The sequence below is a fragment of the Drosophila persimilis genome, unplaced genomic scaffold (assembly GCF_003286085.1).
Source record: "Drosophila persimilis strain 14011-0111.01,24,50 unplaced genomic scaffold, DperRS2 tig00000631-arrow-arrow-pilon, whole genome shotgun sequence".
NCBI classification, from domain to species: domain Eukaryota; kingdom Metazoa; phylum Arthropoda; class Insecta; order Diptera; family Drosophilidae; genus Drosophila; species Drosophila persimilis.
The window spans coordinates 381,559-404,168 of record NW_020825327.1 but is presented as its reverse complement, the minus strand read 5'-3'; the positions used below and the strand labels follow the sequence as shown (position 1 = coordinate 404,168).

At 43.8% G+C, this 22,610-nt stretch overlaps 1 protein-coding gene across 3 annotated transcripts in view; it reads right to left on the bottom strand.

Moving 5' to 3' along the window:
* Positions 1-18,715, bottom strand: part of LOC6603470 (G1/S-specific cyclin-D2) — a 64,275-nt gene extending 45,560 nt beyond the window's left edge. For all 3 annotated transcript variants that reach the window (XM_002028413.2, XM_026990948.1, XM_026990949.1), the window contains exon 1: positions 18,161-18,715. In XM_002028413.2, coding sequence (XP_002028449.2) covers positions 18,161-18,709 — 549 coding nt within the window. In that variant the 5' untranslated portion in view covers positions 18,710-18,715. The remainder of the gene's footprint in view (positions 1-18,160) is intronic.
* Positions 18,716-22,610: the final 3,895 nt, after the last annotated feature.

The following is a 22,610-nucleotide window of genomic DNA, read 5'->3' as shown; positions in this document are numbered from 1 at the left end:
GTAGGGTCTACCAACAGCTTCTATTGAAATTGTACCCATAAGCACCACAGTCAAATTTGGGAAACACTCATCAGGCGCATCCTAGGGGAAAGTCCGGGCGCACCCAGACAAACTCTCGCTCGCTCTCTAGAAGCGGCAGACGGAGGGATATGCCACGCAACGACATGCTCATTTCCCAGCCAAAAAATCAGGAAAATCATATATCTTGTGCTGAAGTCGCTAGAGGAGCCCTCTAGCCTCTCTAGCCCTAGCCTCTCAAAATGCCTTACCGTATAGGTATTTGGAATGCGTCGGGCATAGCCAACAAAAGCCTAGAACTCTCTCGGAAACGCACTTCTGCAGCAGAACAACATTCAAGCTAATAGGGTATGAACTCTACACTGCAAATCATCCCTCCGATAGTTTCAGAGGAGGATCTGCTATTCTCATCCGCAGCAGTCTCAAGCACTTCCCAATCAACCCCATTACAGATGGCCAAATTCAAGCCGCTAACATGGTGCTAAGCACCTCTCTAGGAGAAACAACTATCTCTCTCTACTATCGCTATTTATTATCTAGTTTTGGGCCAAAATACATTGCAGCTGGGGACTGGAATGCGAAGCACCAATGGTGGGGAAACCCTCGCTCCTGCCATAGAGTTCTCGAAATCACGACTATATAGTCTCAAGTAGAGCCAAAATTCTTGCCACTGGCTCCGCAACCCACTACCCATATGACTCCAACAGATCGCTTAGTGCCCTGGAATTCGCTATCTACAAAGGCTTTCCCCATAGATTCCTGCACATACAAGCGAGCTTCGACCTTTCTTCCGATCACCTACCGCTTCTCATAGAAATGAACTCATCCCCTGTCGACTACCCTACTAAACAGAAGCTCCTGCACAGTCGAGAAAACATTGCGATTTTTCAAACCCATTTGGAAGAGCACATTCGACTTAACGAGAGATTCGAGTCTCCAGAAGACATTGCCGCGGCTGTACGCTCGCTTAATAGCCTCATCCAGGAAGCAGCTCTCTCCACAGAACCACCCACGACCGAGGCGCGCTCGACCCGACCTGCTGCATCACCTGACCCTCACATCGAAAACCTTGTGCGTATCAAGAGAAGATTAAGGAAAGCTTTCATTAGAACTCGCGACCCGGACACTAAAGTTCAGATGCACAGAGCAGGCAGAAACTTAAAAAAGTATTTCGCTGAGAAAAGCAGCAAACACTTCGGCGAAATGCTAAAAAGAGCCGATAAAGTAGCCAGGTCAACTCACTGGAAACTCACCCGTGGCATCAAGAGGCAGCCACTATGCAGCTTTCCTTTAAGAAACGACAACGGTACATGGGTTAAGTCTGACTTTGAAAAAGCAGAAGCGTTCGCTAGAAATTCAGAGACCAGATTCACTCCAGCCAATGTAGCACCTCAAGATCACACGCGAGCACTCTCCTGGTACTTAGAAGCGCCCCTACAGATGTCGATACCAACCAAGCCAGTTTCACCTGCTGAAGTCCAAGCGGAAATAAAATCTCTTGTAAACAATAAAGCTTCTGGGCACGACTTAATAGATACCCGCATCGCAAAACTGCTTCCATGTAAGGGAAATAATGTTTCTAGTTGCACTTTACAACGCCATCCTTCGCATCGGCCACTTCCCCACCCAATGGAAGTGTGCAATGATTGTGATGATACTAAAGCCAGGTAAACCAACGTCAGCCCTAGAGTCATACAGACCAATAAGCCTACTACCAGTTTTCTCAAAGATATTCGAAAGAATATTCTTGAGCAGAATGGTGGCAGAAAGCTGCGTCAAGGAAGCTATTCCACAGCACCAATTCGGTTTCAGAAGACAGCACGGGACCCCGGAACAAGTACACAGAGTGGTTCAACACATCCTCAACGCTTATGAAACTAAGCAATGTTGTTCAGGGGTTTTTCTCGACGCGAAACAAGCTTTTGACTAAGTCTGGCACAAGGGACTCTTATATAAACCAAAGATTCTACTACCCGCCCCACAGTATTCAGTAGAGCTGGGAAAACATCGATAGTTGAGACATTCGATATTCTCGAGGTTTTTAAACAAAATTTGTTTAATCATTATTAAATTAACATAAAAAAATTCAATTTCACTATAGCACTATAGTTAGTTAAAATTATTCGCTCTATCATATAAAATGCGCTGTAGACCTTGTAGACACTTCTTGTTTCAAGCTGTACTTTTCTTTGGTTTGTTGCTCTGCTTTCAATTTGCTAAGTGCAATTGGACTAGACTTAAAATACGTGACAGTCCGTTTGCACTTTCCGGTAGTATATATTAAGCACAACTAAATTTATTGTGTGTGCAAAGCACGGTAGACGTTATTTTTTTAACAGTTCACAAGCTTTCTTCATAGAATTGGCACTATCAGTTGTAACTGCTAATATTTTAGTAAAAATATTCCACTCTGCAAAGATCGCCTGTAGGAAATCAGCTATTTTTTGAGCTGACTGATTTAAACTATCAAGTAATGGTTTGGTGGCCAATACTGCTGTACGCAAAACAAAATCCTTCGTTATAAAGTGGCATGTAACCGTAATATATGCTTGGTTAGCTCTCGAAGTCCAACTGTCCGTTCTTATGGCGCAGCTTTCAATACCATCCAAAAGTGCACACAGTTTGTCTTCAATTCATTGTACATGCCACTCAAAAGCACGTTTTTTAGTGTTTTTCATAAAGGCAGGTTGTACCGAGGATCAAGGATATTTACAAACTCGCAAAACCCGCGACCCTCCAGAATCATTCATTGATGGCGATTCATCAAATGAAATGCCGGGATGCAGGCTTTCAACGTGGTCGAATAAATTGGACGTGTTGCCACATGTTCTATAATCATTAGAACAGTATATGCACCTGGCGGTCTTGCCATCTTTGGACCTCTCAAAATGAAGCCAGACCTTCGCTTTGCCAATTCGCTGCCTTTTGAAGGTAGGCGATTCTCCTTCACTGCTATTGTTGGGATCTGCTTCATACGCAAAACTAAAATGAAAATTTGCACATAGCAATAATTAAATTTGTCCATATTTGGAAAATAAAATGCCATTAACACCAATATACACGCGTCTGTTTGTGACAAATGCAAATCAAATAGTGATGTGATCAAAAAATGTTTGAGCACTATCGCTTACTATCGAATCAAATCGACATCAAAACATCGATAGTGTCTATCTCACACACACTAGTCACAGTGGGTCGACTAGCTCTAGTATTCAGTCAAAGAGTGATTTTTGAGAGAAAGAACATTTGTCACAATCAAGGAAGCTATTTAAGACATTAAAATTATCAGAGCTGGAGTTCCACAAGGCAGCGTTCTTGGGCCAATCCTGTACACATTATTTACATGCGACATGCCGTTACCACACGTCAACCCAAGCAACTTCCTGGTCGCCACTTACGCTGATGATACTGCTATTCTCTCATCATCCACCTGCTACAGAGCCGTTGCAGAACAACTTCAAATGTACCTCGAATCCGTGGAAAAATGGGCAAAAAAATGAAACATCACAATTAACGAAACAAAGTCAGTTAACGTACTTTACTTTACTTTAAGGAGCAAGCACCCACCATACCTAACCTTCAACGGAAATATTATTCCACGCAAGAGCAGTCTCTGACTTGGGAACCACACATCAGAGCGACAATCATCAAGTCAAAGCAAACTTAAAAGTTGCACTGGCTCATGAACTGAAAAAGTAAGCTTCCCCTACGCAATAAAGTTTTATTGTACAAGGCAACGATAATCCCTATATGGAAAACTCCGTTCAAGTCTGGGGATGTGCAGCGAAGACGCATCTGAATAAAATCAGAGTCATGCAAGCGAAGGCTCTAAGGGCGATGACAGGTGCCCCGTGGTTTGTTCGGACCACAATGCTGGAAAGAGATCTCCTCATCCCAAAAGTTGGAGATCAAATAAACCATCACAGCAGTCGATACAACGATAGGCTCATTAACCATCCAAATGAAGCAGCTAGAGGATTACTGCACCTTCAAATCCCACGCAGACTCAAACGTCTTATCCCATCGAACATAAAAAATAGAAAAATTTGCTAAATAAAACATCATAAACCTAACCATTAAACTCTTAAAATATACAGTAAGCCAGTGCAAATATCACTAATATTAGATCATAGTTTAAGTAAAGCTGATTTCTAATAAAATTTAAAAAAACGAGGCGGAACGTTGTGAGGTGCCGCGGAGACCGCAACTCTACATTTATACCCGATACTTAGTCAGTATGGCTCTCCTCAGGCAGACGCCGCCAATATTAAACAACACGACAAAGAATGAGTGCGAGAGAGACAGAAAATCAGTCTGAGCTGCGTAGCCAGTGCAAATTGATTTGTTCCTTTTGGCTATAAAAATGATTTGATCTGATCCAGATTCAGCAATCTGATAGATATGGTCATTATCTATGATTCTACGTTTTTAGTTTTCTCAAATCTGCAATATTGTGGATGCAACAGATTTTCGTCCTTTGTGGGGGCGGAAGTGGGCGGGGCGAAGTTTTGAACAGTCTAGTCTAGTCTAGTCTAACAGCTATCTTTCCTGCATGCTCGCGTTCGGTTCGGCCACGCGCCGCGCGTCATGCGCCAGCGCACCTCGGTCGGTTGGGCGGGAGGAGGGTTGCGCTTTGCCTGGGACCCGCGCGTAACAGCCTTCTGCAGGTTTCAGACGGGCCTTCAGACTTGACGGTGCAGTAATGGCATCGCCTCTTGTAAGATTCAGTCATTGCATGTCAACGTACAAGAGATCGGATTATTATTAAAGCGAAAAGGAACAAATCAAAATGCAGTGGCTACGCAGCGCCCGACGACACGTTCAGACACGTTTTCTGTCTCCTCACTCTTTGTCGCTGAATGTAGCCATACTGACTATGTATCGGGTATAAATGTAGAGTTGCGGTTGCAGCAGAAACTATCACATTGTTCCGCCTTGTTTGAATATGTTCTTTGAATATTCCTTAACCTCAGTTTTCAAGCGCATTCTGCGATTTTGAGCCGTTCGGCTTCAAAAATATCGGGGAAAAATCACTAACACATTTTTTTCAAGTCAAAGTTGAAAAACAATCAAAAAAAGTTCGATGGTTTGGAAAATAAGTATTTCTTCAGAACTATGCAACGGACCATTTTTCTATAATTAATTTTAATAAGAATGAATACAAAATTATTATCATTTTCTAGTCTGATGAGCTCGTGAGGTGGCTCAAAGGGGGCCTAGCTGAGGCCACCGAACGGGTCGCAGGTTACGGATAGCGAACGACCTACCTATATACAGGTCATATAGGTAGGTCAGCTGCGAATAATCTCCCTAGGGAGAGTACCGAAAATAGGCAGCCCCGGACAGCCAGCGGGTGTTCGCGAAGTAGCAACACTGACGATGCGCTTGTGGTGCCGCCTCGTATAAGTAGCTCACACACTCCCCTATCCCTACACACTACCTACCCACATCCCAACCCCCACATTCAGCTCACACCGGGCCGGACTAAGAGTGTTATTCGACCCGTGCCGAGAGTCAGCCTGGCTGGGGGACCGGTATATAAAACTAGCCCAGTCGTTAACGGAGAGCTCAGGGACTTGGCAGCCCCCTGTTCTAAGTATGCCTTATCCGGGCAACGTGGATCTCTGCCCGGACGGACCGTACCCCTTCTCTGCAGCTCGTGGGACAAACAAAAACAAACAAAATGAGTCTGGCACTCCACACATGCCAACAGGGAGCAATCCCAAACAGGGGAAGGCAGCGGCCCAAAGGCCTGGCCCAACCCGCAAACCAGTAGTGAAAACCTGCGCGGCGGAAGATGCTAGGGAGAGCACACAGGGGTCCCATCCCGGTTTCGGGGTGGGTGGTGAATTGGCTCCCAAAACCGATACCTTGGCAGAGTGGCTATGCAATCCTGCGGCTGCTCTGCCTGCTGGTAAAGTGGCGGGTGATGAGTGCCCATCTACTAGTGTCCAAGCCAAACCTTTTACATATGCCGATAGAAGGAGTGCTGGCAATATACTCCGTCGGCAGAACGCAAGCCAGATGTCCAGCCCAACGGACAAATGGATAAAGAAGGTTAAGTGGGCCTCGAAGGTGCTGCCGAACTTTGGCAAGGAAGCACCGAAGAAGGAAGCCCCTCAGCCAAAAAGGCAGCGCTCGCTGAGACTCCTGGGACTGAGACTCCTGGGCCAACACTGAAGCGCTCCAGTTCATGCAGATTGCCAGAGAAAGGAGGCTGATCCTAGAGGCGTCCTAGACAAAGGCGGAAGGTGGAAGCGGCACTGGCCGACCGCTGCTTCGAGCTGCTGGAAAAGCAGATAAATCTCCACCACTGTAAAGCAGCATCCGCTGCTCTTATACTCCGCCTCGAAGAGAGTGGAGCAGACGTAGCCCTAGTCCAGGAACCTTGGATAGTGGAAGACAAGGTTTGTGGACTAGCGTCGAAGGAGTACAAGATAATTGTAGCTCAAGCACCTTAATATCTTTCTGCTCCATAATTATAACAATAGCGACAACACGGCGGCAAGCCTAGAGCTCAAAGGGACACATCTAATGCTGATGTCGTCCTACATGGCCCATGAGGAAAACGATCCTCCCAACGACCTTGTTCGCAAACTAGCCAGCGACAGCGAAAGGTCGGACAGAGACCTGCTAATAGGTTACGATGCCAACGCTCACTACACCCAATGGGGAAGCACGGACACAAACGTAAGGGGTGAGTCACTTTTCAGCTTCATCCTGGACTCAAACTTATTTATTTGTAATCGGGGCAACGACCCCACTTTTATAATTAAAAATCGACAGGAGGTTATTGACCTCACCTTAGTGTCTCCCAACCTGTTAGATATAGTCAAGTGTTGGCAAGTCCTTGATGACCACTCTTTCTCTGACCGCAGATACATCGAGACCACACTATCCCTCGAGTGTCCGAAACCTAAGGACTATATTAATCCCAGGAAAGCCAACTGGGAAAAATATAGCTCAGCCCTGGAGGACTTACTCCCCTCCAAAGCACCATCATTCCCTGACACAAAAGACGACCTAGATCGCCTAGTGAACAGGTTCACAGAAGCATGCAACAAAGCCTTCGCGGCAGCATGCCCCTCTAGCAAACCTAGGGGGAAAAAGAAACCCCCCTGGTGGTCAAAACAAATAGATATCCTACGTAAAAGCTGCAGGACCCTCTTCAACAGGGCCAAAAGCGCGAACGAGGAGAGCCACTGGGCAGACTACAAAATCTGTCTGTCACTATATAAAAAGGAAACAAGGAAAGCAAAAAGGGCCTCTTCGCAAAAATTTTGCTCGGAAATTGAGGAAACGTCAGAGGCCGCAAGGCTTCGCAAGATTCTCTCAAAAACTAACCCCTCGGTAGGGTATCTTAAAAAGAATGACGGCACGTGGACCAACTCCAGTGAGGAGTCCCTGCACATTCTACTAGACACGCATTTCCCAGGGTACACAACTATCGAGACGGTACATCTCCCAGGAGAGGGACCGGTAACCTCGATGGATCATATCCTCACAAAACGTAACATAAGCTGGGCAATAAACAGCTTCAACCCGTTCAAATCGCCAGGCCCAGACCAGGTAATCCCGGCCCAACTTCAGAAGGCCGGGGATACGGCCATCAACTGGCTACAAGGTATCTTCAGGAAGATACTGGCTGTGGGTACAATCCCGCAAACATGGCTTAAGGCAAAGATAGTCTTCATTCCCAAAGCTGGGAAAGCCTCGTAATCAGCTGCAAAAGACTTTAGACCAATCAGCCTATCGTCCTTCCTCCTCAAAACCTTTGAGAGACTCGTCGGGCTGCAACTGAGGACAACTATACACCCTCAGTTGCTGTCTGGCGCACAGCATGCCTACCGGAAAGGAAAATCCACGGAAACGGCTCTTCATGAAGTGATCTCAGCGGTAGAGAAATCTCTGCATCCCAAAGAGTACTCACTCATAGCCTTTCTGGATATTGAGGGAGCTTTCAACAACGTTGTACCGGGCGCCATTACAGAAGCCCTGACCGACCTGGGGGTGGACCGTCACTTGGTGATGCTCATTGATCAATTGCTCACATGCAGGACGGTGACATCATCGATGGGATCGTCCGCCCAGTCAAGGTATGTCAACAGAGGCACCCCGCAATGTGGTGTCCTGTCTCCTCTTCTGTGGAACATAGCAGTCAACAAGATTCTATGTGACCTAGAAGGGGGGGGCTGCAAAGTCGTGGCCTATGCGGATGACGTTGCGATTATCTTCTCGGGGAAATACCCCCAAACACTGTGCGACTTAATGTCCACAAAGCTAGCGCAACTGTCGGATTGGACGGAATCGCGCGGTCTGGGAGTAAATCCCTCAAAAACGGAACTCGTATTATTCACAAACAAATACAAGGTCCCGCCCCTCAACCCTCCAATACTACAAGGATGCAGGCTCTCCTTTAGCGACAGTGCCAGTTACTTAGGGTTGGTAATTGACAAGAAGCTTAGCTGGAACCTGAATGTCAAAGACAGAGTGAAGAAGGCAATGACTGCACTCTATACATGCAAAAAAGCTATTGGGCTAAGATGGGGTATGATCCCAAGCATAGTCCAATGGATATATCAAGCTATAGTTAGACCAATACTACTCTACGGAGTTACGGTGTGGTGGCCGGCCCTATCAAAAAGGGCGATCACCAAGCAACTGGGCAAAGTCCAGCGGACTGCCGCCCTATGCATCAGCGGAGCTCTTCGCACCACCCCAAATGATGCGCTAAATGCCATCCTATGCCTACAGAGCCTTGACCTCGCAGGAAAGGAACGGGCAGAAGCAGCAGCAATACGTCTAAGAGACTCAGATCAATGGGTGACACAGTGCATAGGTCACTCAGCCATATTAAATAATAGCAGTACCGTCCCCTCAAAAACAAACTACCAAGTTCCAAGAGAGTACACAGTCACTCCCTTCGACACAATCGTCCCTCACAGAGACGAATGGCTCGACGGACTCCCAGGCCCAGATGGGGCCATAAACATCTTCACAGATGGATCAAAGCTGGACGACAGAGTCGGAGGGGGAATCTACTCTGAACAGCTAAACATAAGGCATTCCTTCAGGCTCCCAGATCATTGCAGTGTCTTTCAAGTGGAAGTCATAGCAATCAGGGAGGCTCTAGACTGCCTACAAGCGGCTGCCGTTACGGCAACCAAGCTAAACATTTATAGCGATAGCCATGCTGCGATCAAATCGCTAAGTGCGATTTCCTCGAACTCGGCCACCGTGCCAGACTGCCGCAAATCTCTGCACGAGATGGCTGAGCAATTTGCTATTAGCCTAATTTGGGTCTCGGGCCACCGGGACATCGAGGGCAACTGTATAGCGGAAGAGCTGGCCAGATCTGGCACTACAATCCCCCTTCTCCAAGACAAGGAGGATATCTGTATGCCAATGGCCAGCTCATTAAGCTCATTATAAGGGAGCAATACAAGCGACTAACAAACGATATGTGGCAAATAGTGCCACGATGTTGCACAACTCGGCAAACATGGCCGACCATGGGCATGAAGCGCACCTCCGAGCACTGCAAGCTAAGCAGGAAAAGGTGCAGCGTAGTCATACGTTCCCTCACGGGACACTGGCTAATAGGCACCCACGCTAACAGGCTGGGGGCCCCACATAACGATTTGTGTCGCAGCTGTAGCAGAAGAAGGCTACAGCACCTGAGCTCAGCCTTTCTACACGACATCTCAGAGATGTCCAAACTATGTCCCAGGAAGATAGCGAAGTTTATGAGAGCATCTGGATGGGATACTTGCTGATAGGAAGTCTCACAACGCAGGAAGGAATGACGGGCTCCGAGCGAGCCCGGTAGCCGCCTCAACCTAACCTAACCTATTATCATTTAGAAAGTTATCTTTTTGAAAGCTCTGGAAATGCTCTAGTATATCCAAGCGCTGATAAAATTCTTCAAAAAATTCGACAAAGAAAAAGATGAGACGAATAACAAGTTGCAAAAACCACCGTCTAAAGAAATCAGAAGTGCATGAAATTTAAGGCACGGTAGATCTACACATCGATAGTGGGTCTAGACAAGGTCTGCGATGCCGCAGTGCATCCTCAGAATCATTCGGTGCTCCTAGAGATAACAGGAAAGTAACAAAGATCGAAGAACCTATTTGACTGTGGTGCTAGATATTGCTTATGAATCTACCACTATTAACACCAGCCGTTTTATCTCGCACCCCTCCGTGTTCACTGCACACTGAACAAGGAACAGTGTGTGTGTGTGTGTGAGAGAGAAAGACGCAACGTAACCACTGCAAATCGATAGGTTCTTTCTGGCTATAAAATTGATCCCATCTGATCCAGTTTCGGCAATATGGTAGTTATGGTCATTCTCTAGGACTGCGGGTTTTTAGTTTTCTCGTATCTTCAATATTGTGGATGCCACAGATTTTCGTCGTTTGTGGGGTCGGAAAGGGGTGAGTCGAAATTTATATATACTTTTTTAGTGAGATCTAACAGGAGTGTGTGTACCAAATTTGGTTACTCTAGCCTTAATAGTCTCTGAGATTTGTTGATGCCTCAGATTTTCGTCCTTTGCGGGGGCGGAAGGGGGTGTGGCGAAATTTTGACACAAAATGGTCAAGGTCCGATATCACAGGAGTGTGGATACCAAATTTGTTTGCTCTGGCTCTTATAGGTTCTGAGATCCTTGAACTCATATTTTGCAATTGGCAAAACCGACCATGAAACCTCTGTGTTAGAGAGAGACAGAGCGAGAAAGAATGAAATTGTTTTCTTGATTCTGGCTATAATAATCATACGATCTGGTTCAGATTTTACACTCTAGAAGATATAGTCATCCTCTACGATTATGCGATTATCTGTTTTCTCATATCTATGAAATTGTGGATGCCACAGATTTTCGCCCTTTGTGGAGGCGAAAGTGGGCGGGGCAAAGTTTTGAAATATTCTTGTAACAGTGACATATCACAGAAGTCCGGATATAAAATGTCGCTGCTCTATAATCTAGAATCATAGAAAATGTCCATATCTATCAGATTGCTGAATCTGGATCTGATCGGATCATTTTTATAGCCAAAAGGAACAAATCAATTTGCAGTGGCTACGCAGCGCCCGACGTCACGCTCAGAATGATTTTCTGTCTCTCTCGCACGCACTCTGTCGTGTCGCTTAATATTCGCGACGTCTGCCGGAGGAGAGCCATACTGACTAAGTATCGGGTATATATGTAGAGTTGCGGTCTCCGCAGCAACTCACAACGTTCCCCCTCGTTCATATTAATTCTGTGCGTTGGTTAATCGTGTGTTTGTGTGTTGCTAAATGTAAGTACGCTCACGCTGAGTTTAGCCCGCCCTTATCCCGTAGTCTTCGCTTTAGCTATCACTCGTTCCCTATTATCCAAACTCAAAGTGTTCTTTCTCTCTCGCTCTTTAAACTTTCTGCAATAGAGCTCTCTGTTTTGTAGCTCTCGCAGTTGATCTCGTTTGCCACTCCATGGGAAACGGCAGCTGCTGGCGATGCAGACTCGGTAGCCGAATTCATCGCCTCGGAGAATGTGCAGCCAAGTACGTCTGCAGCGTCGGCGTCTGTGGTGTCCGCAAGTTCGCTAGTTGTCCCGTCTATCCCGATCCATCCAGTAAATAGACGTTCCGGACCTCCGGATATTGCTACCACAGGTACTAGGCCTGTGGTGACTAAACCACTGGTGGGAGTCCCACCAAAACGACAAGTTTTTGTTTTACGGCTGGCCCCTGACCTCAAATCGAATCATGTAATTGCTTTTATTCAAAGCTAAATAAAAGCCGTGTGTTTAAAGGTGGAGAAATTTAACTTCTCTTATGCCAGGGAGATAGCCTCGTTTAAGATAAGCATCTCCCCAACTCAATTTGGCACCATTTGCTCCGCCAAATTTTGGGCGGAGCATTTGGTGGTGAAGGAGTTAAAGGCTAAGGAGAAGAATAGGCCCCCCATTTCCTTTACAAATCTTTCCAGTGTGCCACCCTCAACCTCAACTTCCTCTTCCTCAACTTCCCGTCTTGCTTCCACTTTTCCAAAAAAAATAACTCCTCTTTTAGTAACCTATCAGAATGTAAGAGGCTTGCGTAGTAAGATCAGCATTCTTTTCCGGGATAGTGTTGCATTTGCTTCCCACGTTATTGTGTTTACTGAAACCTGGTTAAAGCCGGACATTCTTAGTTCCGAGGTTTTGGCAGGTCGGTACAAAACTTTAAGAAAGGACCGTTCGTCTCGACGTGCCGGAGGGGTTCTGATTGCAGTGGACTCTAACTTCACGACGGAACACTTTACAGTCCAAGTTCAACAGGAACTGGAATTCCTGTGTGTAAAACTGATTCTTCCCGCTTTCGCTATATTCATTACTTGCTCGTATATCCCACCTTCTTCGGATATTTCAATTTATGAGCAGCACTTGTCCGCTTTAACCGTTGTTTCTTCCCCGTTATCAGATAAAGATCATATGATAGTTCGTGGTGACTTCAACTTGCCAGGAACTGTTTGATCTTCGGTAAACTAGTCTAGTAACCTAGTGCCCATGTCACGACATGACTTTGTTGACAGCTTGCTTGACCTGTCCCTGTCTCAAGTCAATCATGTTAAAAACTCCTCGGGTCGACTGCTTGATCTGTGCATTGTATCGGATCCGACCTTAGTGTTGTTTACCCGATCCCTTCCGCTCACTATACCTGAAGACGCCTACCATCCCACTTTAGAAGTGTCGCTAGATATAGGACCAACTGTATTGGATCGGTCGAGTAGGCTACCTGAACGTGACCGCTGCTTTCGTAAAGCCGAGTTTGCGAAGCTTAATAATCTCATTAGCGATTTTGATTAGTCCGCTCTGTACTTGTGCACTGATGTCATAAAGGGCACAAACATTTTTTACAATGCTTTCGTTACATTTTTGTGTCCCGCCTTTTTTTGTTCGATTAGATAATGACTTGCCTTCGGTGCTAACATACTCTCGAGTACTCATGTATTCGGATGATGTTAAACTCTGTGTCCAGTATAAGGACATTTCATTTCATTCTCGCTTGCAATCCGAACTCAATAACTTTCAGTCACGGTGTTGTTCAAGCTTGTTACACTTTAATGCCTGGAAATGCACAGTTATGACATTTCATCGTTCTAGCCCCCTTGTTGGCTCTATTTACCCTATGTGGTGGTTCTCTTGAGAGAATTACTCTAGTGGATGATCTTGGTGTTATATTAGACGCCAAGCTAAACTTTTCTGAACACATTTCTACTATGGTAAATAAGGCCATGGGCGTGCTTGGGTTTATAAAGAGGTGGTCAAAGGAATTTGACGACCCCTATATAACAAAGACTGTGTATACCTCGCTAGTTCGTCCGATCTCAGAATACGGCTCCTGTATATGGTGCCAACAGTACAAAGTACACCCGGACAGTATAGAATCAGTAAAGAAAAAAGTTTTACTCTTTCCTCTGAGGGGCCTTAACTGGGATGCGGGTGTGATACTCCCATCTTACTCTAGTAGACTACTATAAGTAAACCTCCCATTATTCCCATTATTCGTTAACCGTAAGAAAATGCTTGGTGTGATTTTTGTGCACAAATTGATCAGGGGGACATAGATAGCCCTGATCTGTTGGGCCGCATAAACTTCACGATTCCTATTAAACTTACTAGAAATGTTATACCGTTGTTCTTTCCACTTTGTAGATCGAATTATTCCTTGCATGAACCGTTTAGGGTCCTATGCTCGGATTATAATTTCTCTACCATTTTATATCCACCACTAATTCTCTTCCTTTTATTTAATTACTAATCCTCACTCACCATTCTAGTAATTAGTAATTGTAGTGGTATTCGTAAATGTATTTTGAATGCATGTTTAAGTTTCTTGTTAGTGTAGTGCTAATTTTCCTCGAATATTAGTCTTACAACTATCTTTCCTGCATGTTCGCGTTTGGTTCGGCTACGCACCTCGCGTAATGCGGCAGCGCCCCTCGGTCGGTTGGACGGGAGACGGGCTGCGTTTTGCCTGGGATCCGAGCGTAACAGCCTTCTGCTGGTGTCACTCGGGCCACTTGACGGTGCAGTAATTGCATCGACTCTGGTAAGATGCAGTCATTGCATGTCAACGTCCATTAAAAAAAAATTAGGGAACAAATTGGGAAACTTAGAAAAACAAATTTTCGTATAAAAAATGTCTTTGCCAAAGACGTCGGATTGCTCTGACTAGTAAATTTGCTTGTATGTATGCAAACAAGAGAAGCAAATATGTACATACATATTCTCTTTATGTTATTTCTTGTTTTCGTTTGGTTTCTAGCTGCTTGTGAGCTATGTGTGTTTTATGTGTGTTGAATGGAATAAGACCGTGTACAAAAATTTAAAATTTTTGGTTTTCAAACCGTGTTATTTTAAAACCGTGTAAAAACAGAAATAGGTGTACTTGTGTTGTTCCGTGTAGTGACAGTGAATGTAGTGAATTATACTAATCGCACTCAACCAGTCAAAGGTAGCTAGTTATCGGGAGTGTGTGAGAGAGAGACAGAGATATAGAGATAGAGAAATAATGGTAAAAGCGTGGAAGGCGTCTCTTGTATCAAGAGAGTTATCAAGCAGTCTGTGTAAGCAATAAAGAAAAAATTTGCCAAAATCGCTCTCGGCAGCAACAACAACATGACGAAAATCGACTCTCTTCATTCGCGTACTTCTCTATACGCGCACCCGTAAATTTGCAAACGAACGCGGAGAGAGCACGCTCTGCCTACCTTTGATATTATGCTCAAGCAGCAAATTGCAAAGTATGGCGTGGAGTGCCCGTCCCCCGACCTTTACGACCAGTACAATGACTTACAGCTTACAACTGTGACTTCAACAACGACAACAACAGTAGTTTCTCAGAGCCCGGTATTGTCAACTCATTTCATTAAGCTCCTCCTCTCCAAACCGAAGAGTACGCAAAACGTTAACGGAACGCTAACAGACTGGGCTTGATCGCATTGTGCAAATAAAAAGAAAATTGCCAGCAAAATAGTGCACCCAAAATAACCGAAACATCTAAAAACATCGCGGTTCTTAGCGACCCAAAAAGAAGAGGATGATAGCGCTCAAACACCTAAGTTAGGTAAATTTTACTGAATTGGTTTAAAAATTAACTGGTACAATTTGAGAAAACAAATTTTATGTCACGTCTATAAAAAGGAGAACAAGATAGTGGCCAAATACCTCGACAATGAAAAAAATAAATACTTAATTATAAGTGTCAAAGGAATCGAATCAACAGCTTCAGTCAATGAGATAATTGCTGGACTTAAAGATAAGGGCTTTGAAATGAAAGTGGCTTTGAACATAATAAATATAAATCTCCATTCTTTCCATTATGCATAGTAGATTAAGAAACTGAACACCTCGAAACCAAATTTAAATAAAATAAAATAATAGACAATATCACCTTTAATTAATAATAACTACTGTAACATATTTACATATTTAACTGAATTAGAATGAACGATAATATAATCATATTAGTTTAGTTTGACTTAACCAAAACCAATGTGACGTTTAGTGACTAGTGCTCTAATTATAAGCCCCTTGCTTGTAGCACTAGGAAAGCCAAATAAATAAATAAATCCCATGTTCAAGTTAGAACTGACACCTGAAAGTATGTCTATAAGTAAAAGCGAAGCTCAAATTACAATATCTACTGAATCACCGTTGAGGAACCGCACAAACAAAATCCCGTCCCATGCAATGTTGAAGGTAGAACAGTAACTTACCAGGAATATGGACACACGAAAACTGATTGCACCCAACGTGCAGTCTCCGGTGCCTGCTGAGCACAGAGTTTTGCCCCATAAATATGCCGTCTGCCAAAAAATGTAGCAACTGTGGGGGTAACCATACTGCTAACTATCGAGGTTGGCCTGTCTATAAAGAGTTTACAAAATCGCCTAAGCCAACAATCCGACGAAACTTGTCATATGCAACATCAACTACAACCCCAGGAGTTTCTTTTCCTAAGGCGCTTAGTTACACCAACGAGTCGTACACCTCAGTCTTCAAAAAACCACTGCCGGACTAATGAAATTTCAGGCATCGCAACAGTGGCTAGAAATGACTACCCAATATACCCCTGCGAATCCATTCCGATTGCCTAGTGGAATTGAATCAATGCTGGTAACGACATATAACAAATACAATGGCAGCAATCCAATAAACGATGGAGGAACTTTTGCGCAATTAAAATCTTCTCCTTGAGCTTCTAATCAAACAGAAATCTGCTTAAATGGTTCTTCTAATGCGAGCTCTTGCAGTTCGTCGATCGACATGACATTGGCGTCATGCTCAAAAATTAAGTTCATCTCAAAGGCTACCACTTCCAGGCTTATGTGGGTATTGGAATTCATATCAGACGTCCTATCAGGCACTATCAGTTGCCAATATTTTCTACAACTTATTAACAGGCAACATCAATTCATATCAAAACTCAAAGCGGTTACTTAAACCTAGCCGCAGTTTCCAAAGCAGAATTATATCAGACGTCCTATCAGGCACTATCAGTTGCCAATATTTTCTACAACTTATTAACAGGCAACATCAATTCATATCAAAACTCAAAGCGGTTACTTAAACCTAGCCGCAGTTTCCAAAGCAGAATTGGTAAAATTCTTCGACCTATTAGGTGACATCTTTATTGCAGCTGGTGACTACAATGCCAAGCTTAGGCCAATAAGCTTAGGCTTAGCTTAGGCCTACACAGATCTGAAGAAGCAACCTGACTTGATTAAATTTGATGTTACAGAGGTGTGCAACAATTTCACACTTTGGATCAAATACACGAAATAAAGAAGTGGCTGCAAAATTATTTACTGTAAAGATGACATAGATAGCTCAGTTGAAGCATTAGGGCCTGTAATGTCACTGGCTCCAAAACCTTCCACTCCAATAGTAACAGCTAATAAACTTCACAACAGCAGTTGTGTTCCCAGGCATATTGAAGAGCTGCCATGCAATAAGAAAAAACTTCGGCGAGAGTGGCAAGCCGAAGCTGTGATGCCTCGAAGGAGCGGTTAAAAATAACCAACCATCTACTACGCAAAGAAATGGAAGATGATAGAAACCAAGCTCAAATACAAAATATTTTTTTGCAACTCTCCCCAAACAGCCAACGATTTCCAGTGCGGAAAGCTAAATGAGTCGTATGTCCACTAAATGAGAGTGAATCACCGTTACATACACGAACAGGAGAAGGCTCGCAGCAATAAATAGAAGGCAAATACATTTTCTGTCCATTTAGTTAATGTCTTCAAGTCACATCCAGCAACTAGCTTTGTGCTTTCACTAACCAACAAGATACCACATATTCCAAGCAGGGGAAGATACAAGTGTCATTAAGGACCAGGGATCTGACCGAAAATGATCATAGAATTGCCGAGCTGTGTAGAATACTTTCTCACCATAATATTCAACAGAATGATGAAATGGAGCAATTATCCTCAACAATGGGGGAAATCTACAATTCCAATACGACAATTTGGATTTCGCGAATGATATGGACCAATAAACAAGCATTGTTCCGGTGTTATTCTCTTTTGAATCCAAAATTTTCAAGATCAATCTAATATAGCTAAAGTGTAAGCATTTAGTTTGTGCTTTGGTTCATCCTTTAATATTTCATGGTTTGAGCCCTATTATGCTTGGTCAAAGCTACATATGTACTGAATTTAAATGGGGTCAATCTAAAAAGCGTGGAAATTATGTAAACATATTCAGATTTCAAGCTCAACGAGTTGACTCCGCCAGTAAATTCACAAAGCCCAACATTTTTCTGTCAAATAAAGGTTTCTGGCTATTAGTTTTAGTCCCGCCATTTCATACAATAAGTAACATGTATTGATATTGTCAAGTCTATAGTTTGAAACAATGATTAAGTACTGGGTATAATAAAGGGACATACATGCAGACATTGCTCATTTACCGGGGTTTGATAGTATATATTTTTAGTACGTATATTAGCTTCCGAGGTCTAGGCGATTACACTCGATAAATGTTGAGTACCAGCTCAACATACTCATTTTACTTGTATGAAGACTATAAAACTTAAAGTAGGAAATAAATCATGTATAGCGTTTGAATTTCTTAACGGCGTCTGGTCACTAGATTACTCACTTCCATCATCCACTCAGCGACAATTTTACGCATTGCCGGAGTTATATCTCTTTGCACAGTTATAAAATATGTATCGACTATATTTTGGTGCTTTTCCTCAGTTTTCAACACATTTTCCAGACATCGATCTGATTTAAAAGTAGGATCTCCAATAGCCGTATTGACGTGATCTGTACCGCGTGAGTAGGATTTAGTCTGCCACTCTTGAGGTCGAAGAGCCGAAGGCTCCTTGCTGCAGCTGCGAGTAAATCTTTCCTTAATACCTTGTTCTTGAAGTTGGAGTGATTGGTTTTGTGTGATTAATGAATCTGCTGTATATATATAAACAATTTCACTCCTTTTGCATACGACGGAATTAGGCGAGACGTTGGGTTGACTTGAAACTGCGATTGCGTCGTTACCAGCACCAGTAGAAGTAATAGAGGGGCATATCGAGGCGAGATCAGTTCTAATTTTGGGCGCAGCAAGCGTTTGTTTGTTAATGCGATACAATGACAAATCTGAATCACATACAAGACTTTCCGAACACAATAGATCCATTTTTTGCATTTAGAACAACCACTTAACGTTTAATTGTTTTTTTTTATATACGTGTTTGTTTAATTGGTTTTTTTCTCTTACTGCTTATATATGTGTTTGTTTAATATGAACTCCGTTTGTATGTACATACATATATATGAAGAATGTTTCCTCTAAAAAACCTTACATGTAAGCATTTTGGTACATTCACAGTTTTCCACAATGACGTATTCATATACATAAAATGTTCCTAATTAATAATTCATTTTATTTAGCGTATTCTTCTTTTTTTAATTACAGTGATGACAGCAACATATACAGACACAAGCTTAGAATTCAAACAGTTTTCTGTTTTGACGTTGAAGAAGGTCACGAGTAAGGTACACACTTAGCTCCAATGTACAAGCATATTTTGTATAGTTCGAGTTCAGAATTTATAATTAATTTTTAAAGCCATAATTGCACTAAATTCGAGGTGTTCCCTCTAATTTAAACTGTTCTACCATGCACATAGACACTATCGATAGAACCATCGATCACTATACAAGCAAATAGTAGCGGGATTCCTGAAATGGATAAAGCAGATGCAGATCGAACACAGTTGTTGGAAAGGTCCAGATTTCGATGTGAGTATAGTCGTATCACTAACCATACAGTCTATAGATGTACCAGTTCATAGAACGAACATGTCGCACGTTGAACACAGATATTCCGTCCCATGGGGGTCTGGCGTTCGGCTACCGCCGCGTCATCATGAGCCAAACTCAGAGAGATCATCTGCATGTGTTAGTACTTTTTGTGTGTATTATTGTTTTGCTGGCCGCTAGAACTAAAATTTGAGTTTGGTTTTCGTTTGAGTCTTCAGCTTATTGATGGACTGACCTTACCGAATCAAAATAAATACAAAATGGGCAGGGTGGGTGGTGGTGCGGGACACTTGGGCGTGGGCTATAAAATAAAAGCTGTTATTTGTTTGATTTATTTAAATACATAGATATTAATATGTAAATGTGTGTTTACTAACACATGCGAAGATGTTCTCACTGCGTTTGGCTTAAAACCAATCTAGTCTAAAAGACATAAAACGCCATATTAGGAGCTGTAGCGCTTGTAGCAGAAAATGCTCAGTTTTTTTGTGGCTAGTGCTCAGAGTGGCAGGCGAACGATGGGTCAAGGGAAAACCAAAAAGACGGTAACAGCTCAAAACGTCAGGCTATCTCTGTTGAAAATGCATCCAGGGACCTGTTAGAGGATTTGCCGCCAGAACGTTGGCGTCGCTATTCCCTCGTGAAAGTCAATTGAGTCGGTTGCGCATCGGTCCGACGAAAAGGAAAAAGAAAGAATTTAGTGAAAGAAAAACTCTAGGAAATCTAAATATCTAAATCCAATATTCGACTGCGAGTTTCTTTGTTGAGGGCGAGTGGGCGTCGTATTCAGTCGTCAGAAGCCGTATAGCGCTGAGTCCAATTGGGGTAAGTGCTGCGGGAAAAGAAGAGAAGGGCTAAAGGAAAATATCAAAGAGTTGTCCCATTTGTAGTCTTGGCGCTTAGTAAATCGAGTTAATCAGTGCGGATTCGATCGTCCAAGGAAGCCAGCCAGCAAACAACAGCAGCCGCAAGCCTAACAAAGTGGCGTTTAAACCTTTGGGGTTGTCTGGAAAGCGCTCAGCCATCGGAGAAGCGAGCGTGGAAGCAGAGGGAGAAGACATTTGGGGAGCGCTCGGTCCCCCCAAGCGGCTAGCTTCCCGAGGCGTTGGCGTCGGCACTTTAGTAGTCGAGCGCGACGCGGCAGATAAGGAGGGCCCGTCCCTTGGTCGCGAGCAGATCGGCGGAGAGAAAGTGTCGATCTAGCACCGTCGGAGATTGGCCGTTTAGCCTTTTCTTTGCTTTCGCGTACCTTTCACCTGCAGAAGCAGGGGAAAAAATTTGTGCTGTTCCCTTTCGCCCAGGAGGTGGAAAGGAAACATAGATAACAGTCGGGAGAAAGAGAATAGAAAAAAAGAGGAAGCAACGGATTGACGGAGTAATTGTATTCGCGTTTGTAAATGTGTTATTAAGTATGATTTTTGTGCGGAGTTAATTAGGAGAGAATTTGATTTGATTCCGGTAGTGGCTTATAGTGACTCTCGCCGATCTGCAAATATGATATCCCCCAACCTTGTGCCCATTTAAGTGTTTTTCCACCACAGCAGCTTTAGGTATTCATCGAGGAAAGCGCTTTCGCCGATGGAGCCATAAACTGGAGAAAAGGTATGAGTGGACTTAAATTCTGTTATTAATAAATTACAACTTGAAACAAGGGAACTAGGGCCGGTCGGTGAGTGAGAGGAAGAAGTGCCCACTCGAAATGGTTTCGTAACATTACGGAGTCAGCAAGCAAGTTAGTTTGTCCATTTCGGACTTGTTTAGTATATCATTTGTATGACACATAGCCAAGTATTTGTAGGGATTTTATACATATATTTCATTTAGCTATTTTTTTAATGCGGGGGATTATATTATGGTATTTGCGGGTAATGTTATTGTTTTAGCCAGTAAGTGAATAAACTTTATAATGTATTAATCTACCGCTTTGCTTTCGCTGGCAAATTCCCCATGTAGGATGCCCAGGACAAAGGGGCCATTCCGTCATTAAATCGAACGGTTTGGAATGGCCATGGTAGGGTGGGCGACACGACCTCGACAACACCAGAGGCGGAGCTGAGATACCTTTCCAGCACACATCCACAATTCTATTCAGGGATAAACAGTGTCTCCCGGTTAAGCATTTTCGTCGTGACACGCTACTTCATTCGCGGTATAATGCGTATAGGCCACCAGCAGGAGGGGGGCAAGAACATTACTCCAATAGCCAACGAGCAGAGGCCGGAAACCCAAAGCGTGTGCTTCCCTTCGCTGAATAACAGCTAGCATGGTAGGATTTATATACACAGACGTGCGTGACACGTTACAAAACGGAGAGGAGAGCACGGTTATGGAGGAGTGGCGATTGCCTATAAAAAAGACTTAAGAGTTCAAAGACTGATATATGAGACAGAGCAAGACATAATTATAGCAAGTACCATCAACAATAAAGAAAAGTTTTTTATCCCCTCAGTATATTTTGAACCTTTGTTGTCTCTTGCATCCTTCAAACAAGCAATTGACAATCTCCTTGAATATTTAGACGCATTCGGAAAAGTCATAATTGCAGGCGATTTTAACCCAAGACATCCCTTTTTTGGAGACAGAAGCAACAGTGGAAAGGGAACTTTTCTCATGCAAGCTATGTCAAACGCTGGCTAGCAAATGACCACAGTCTCACATTCTAAAAACACATCGACTCAACATCAGGGTCTGTGCTCGATTTAACGTTCACAAAGGGCATTCATTGTAACAAACCAAAAAGGTTTCGATACAATCCGTCCCCCGACTTATAATGAGCACACCCCGCAACCAACGCCCCCTCTGCGCACGCAGCCACCGATCAACTCGCGCCAACTCCATAACGCTGACTAAAGACATCAGGTCACGGAGACTTTCCCCACTCCAGGCCAAGCCATCGGCCAAGTGCGGTCTTCCGGGTTCATCAACTGCGGAAAGATGACACCGCGATAGTCTGCGACGGTCACCAAGAACGGCGAAGTGCACCACGACGCGGAAGTGCACTTTCAAACCCGCGGACCCAGCAATACGGGCCTTTAAAAAGACGACGACGAGAACCAAGAAGGGACTTGCGCAGAAATTTGGTTCGGAGTACGGACGTTGTACCAGGAACCTACGGGAAACACCGGCGACCAATCAAAATGAGTTAATTTAAAGTGCTAAGATTTATAATAAAGTGTCAAATTATCAGAGTAACACCCAATTGCGTAAGTTCATTCCAACTAGCCGAGGCACCGACGCTACCCCACCCCGAGTCCACGCACGCCGTTCCGTATACACGACGAGCG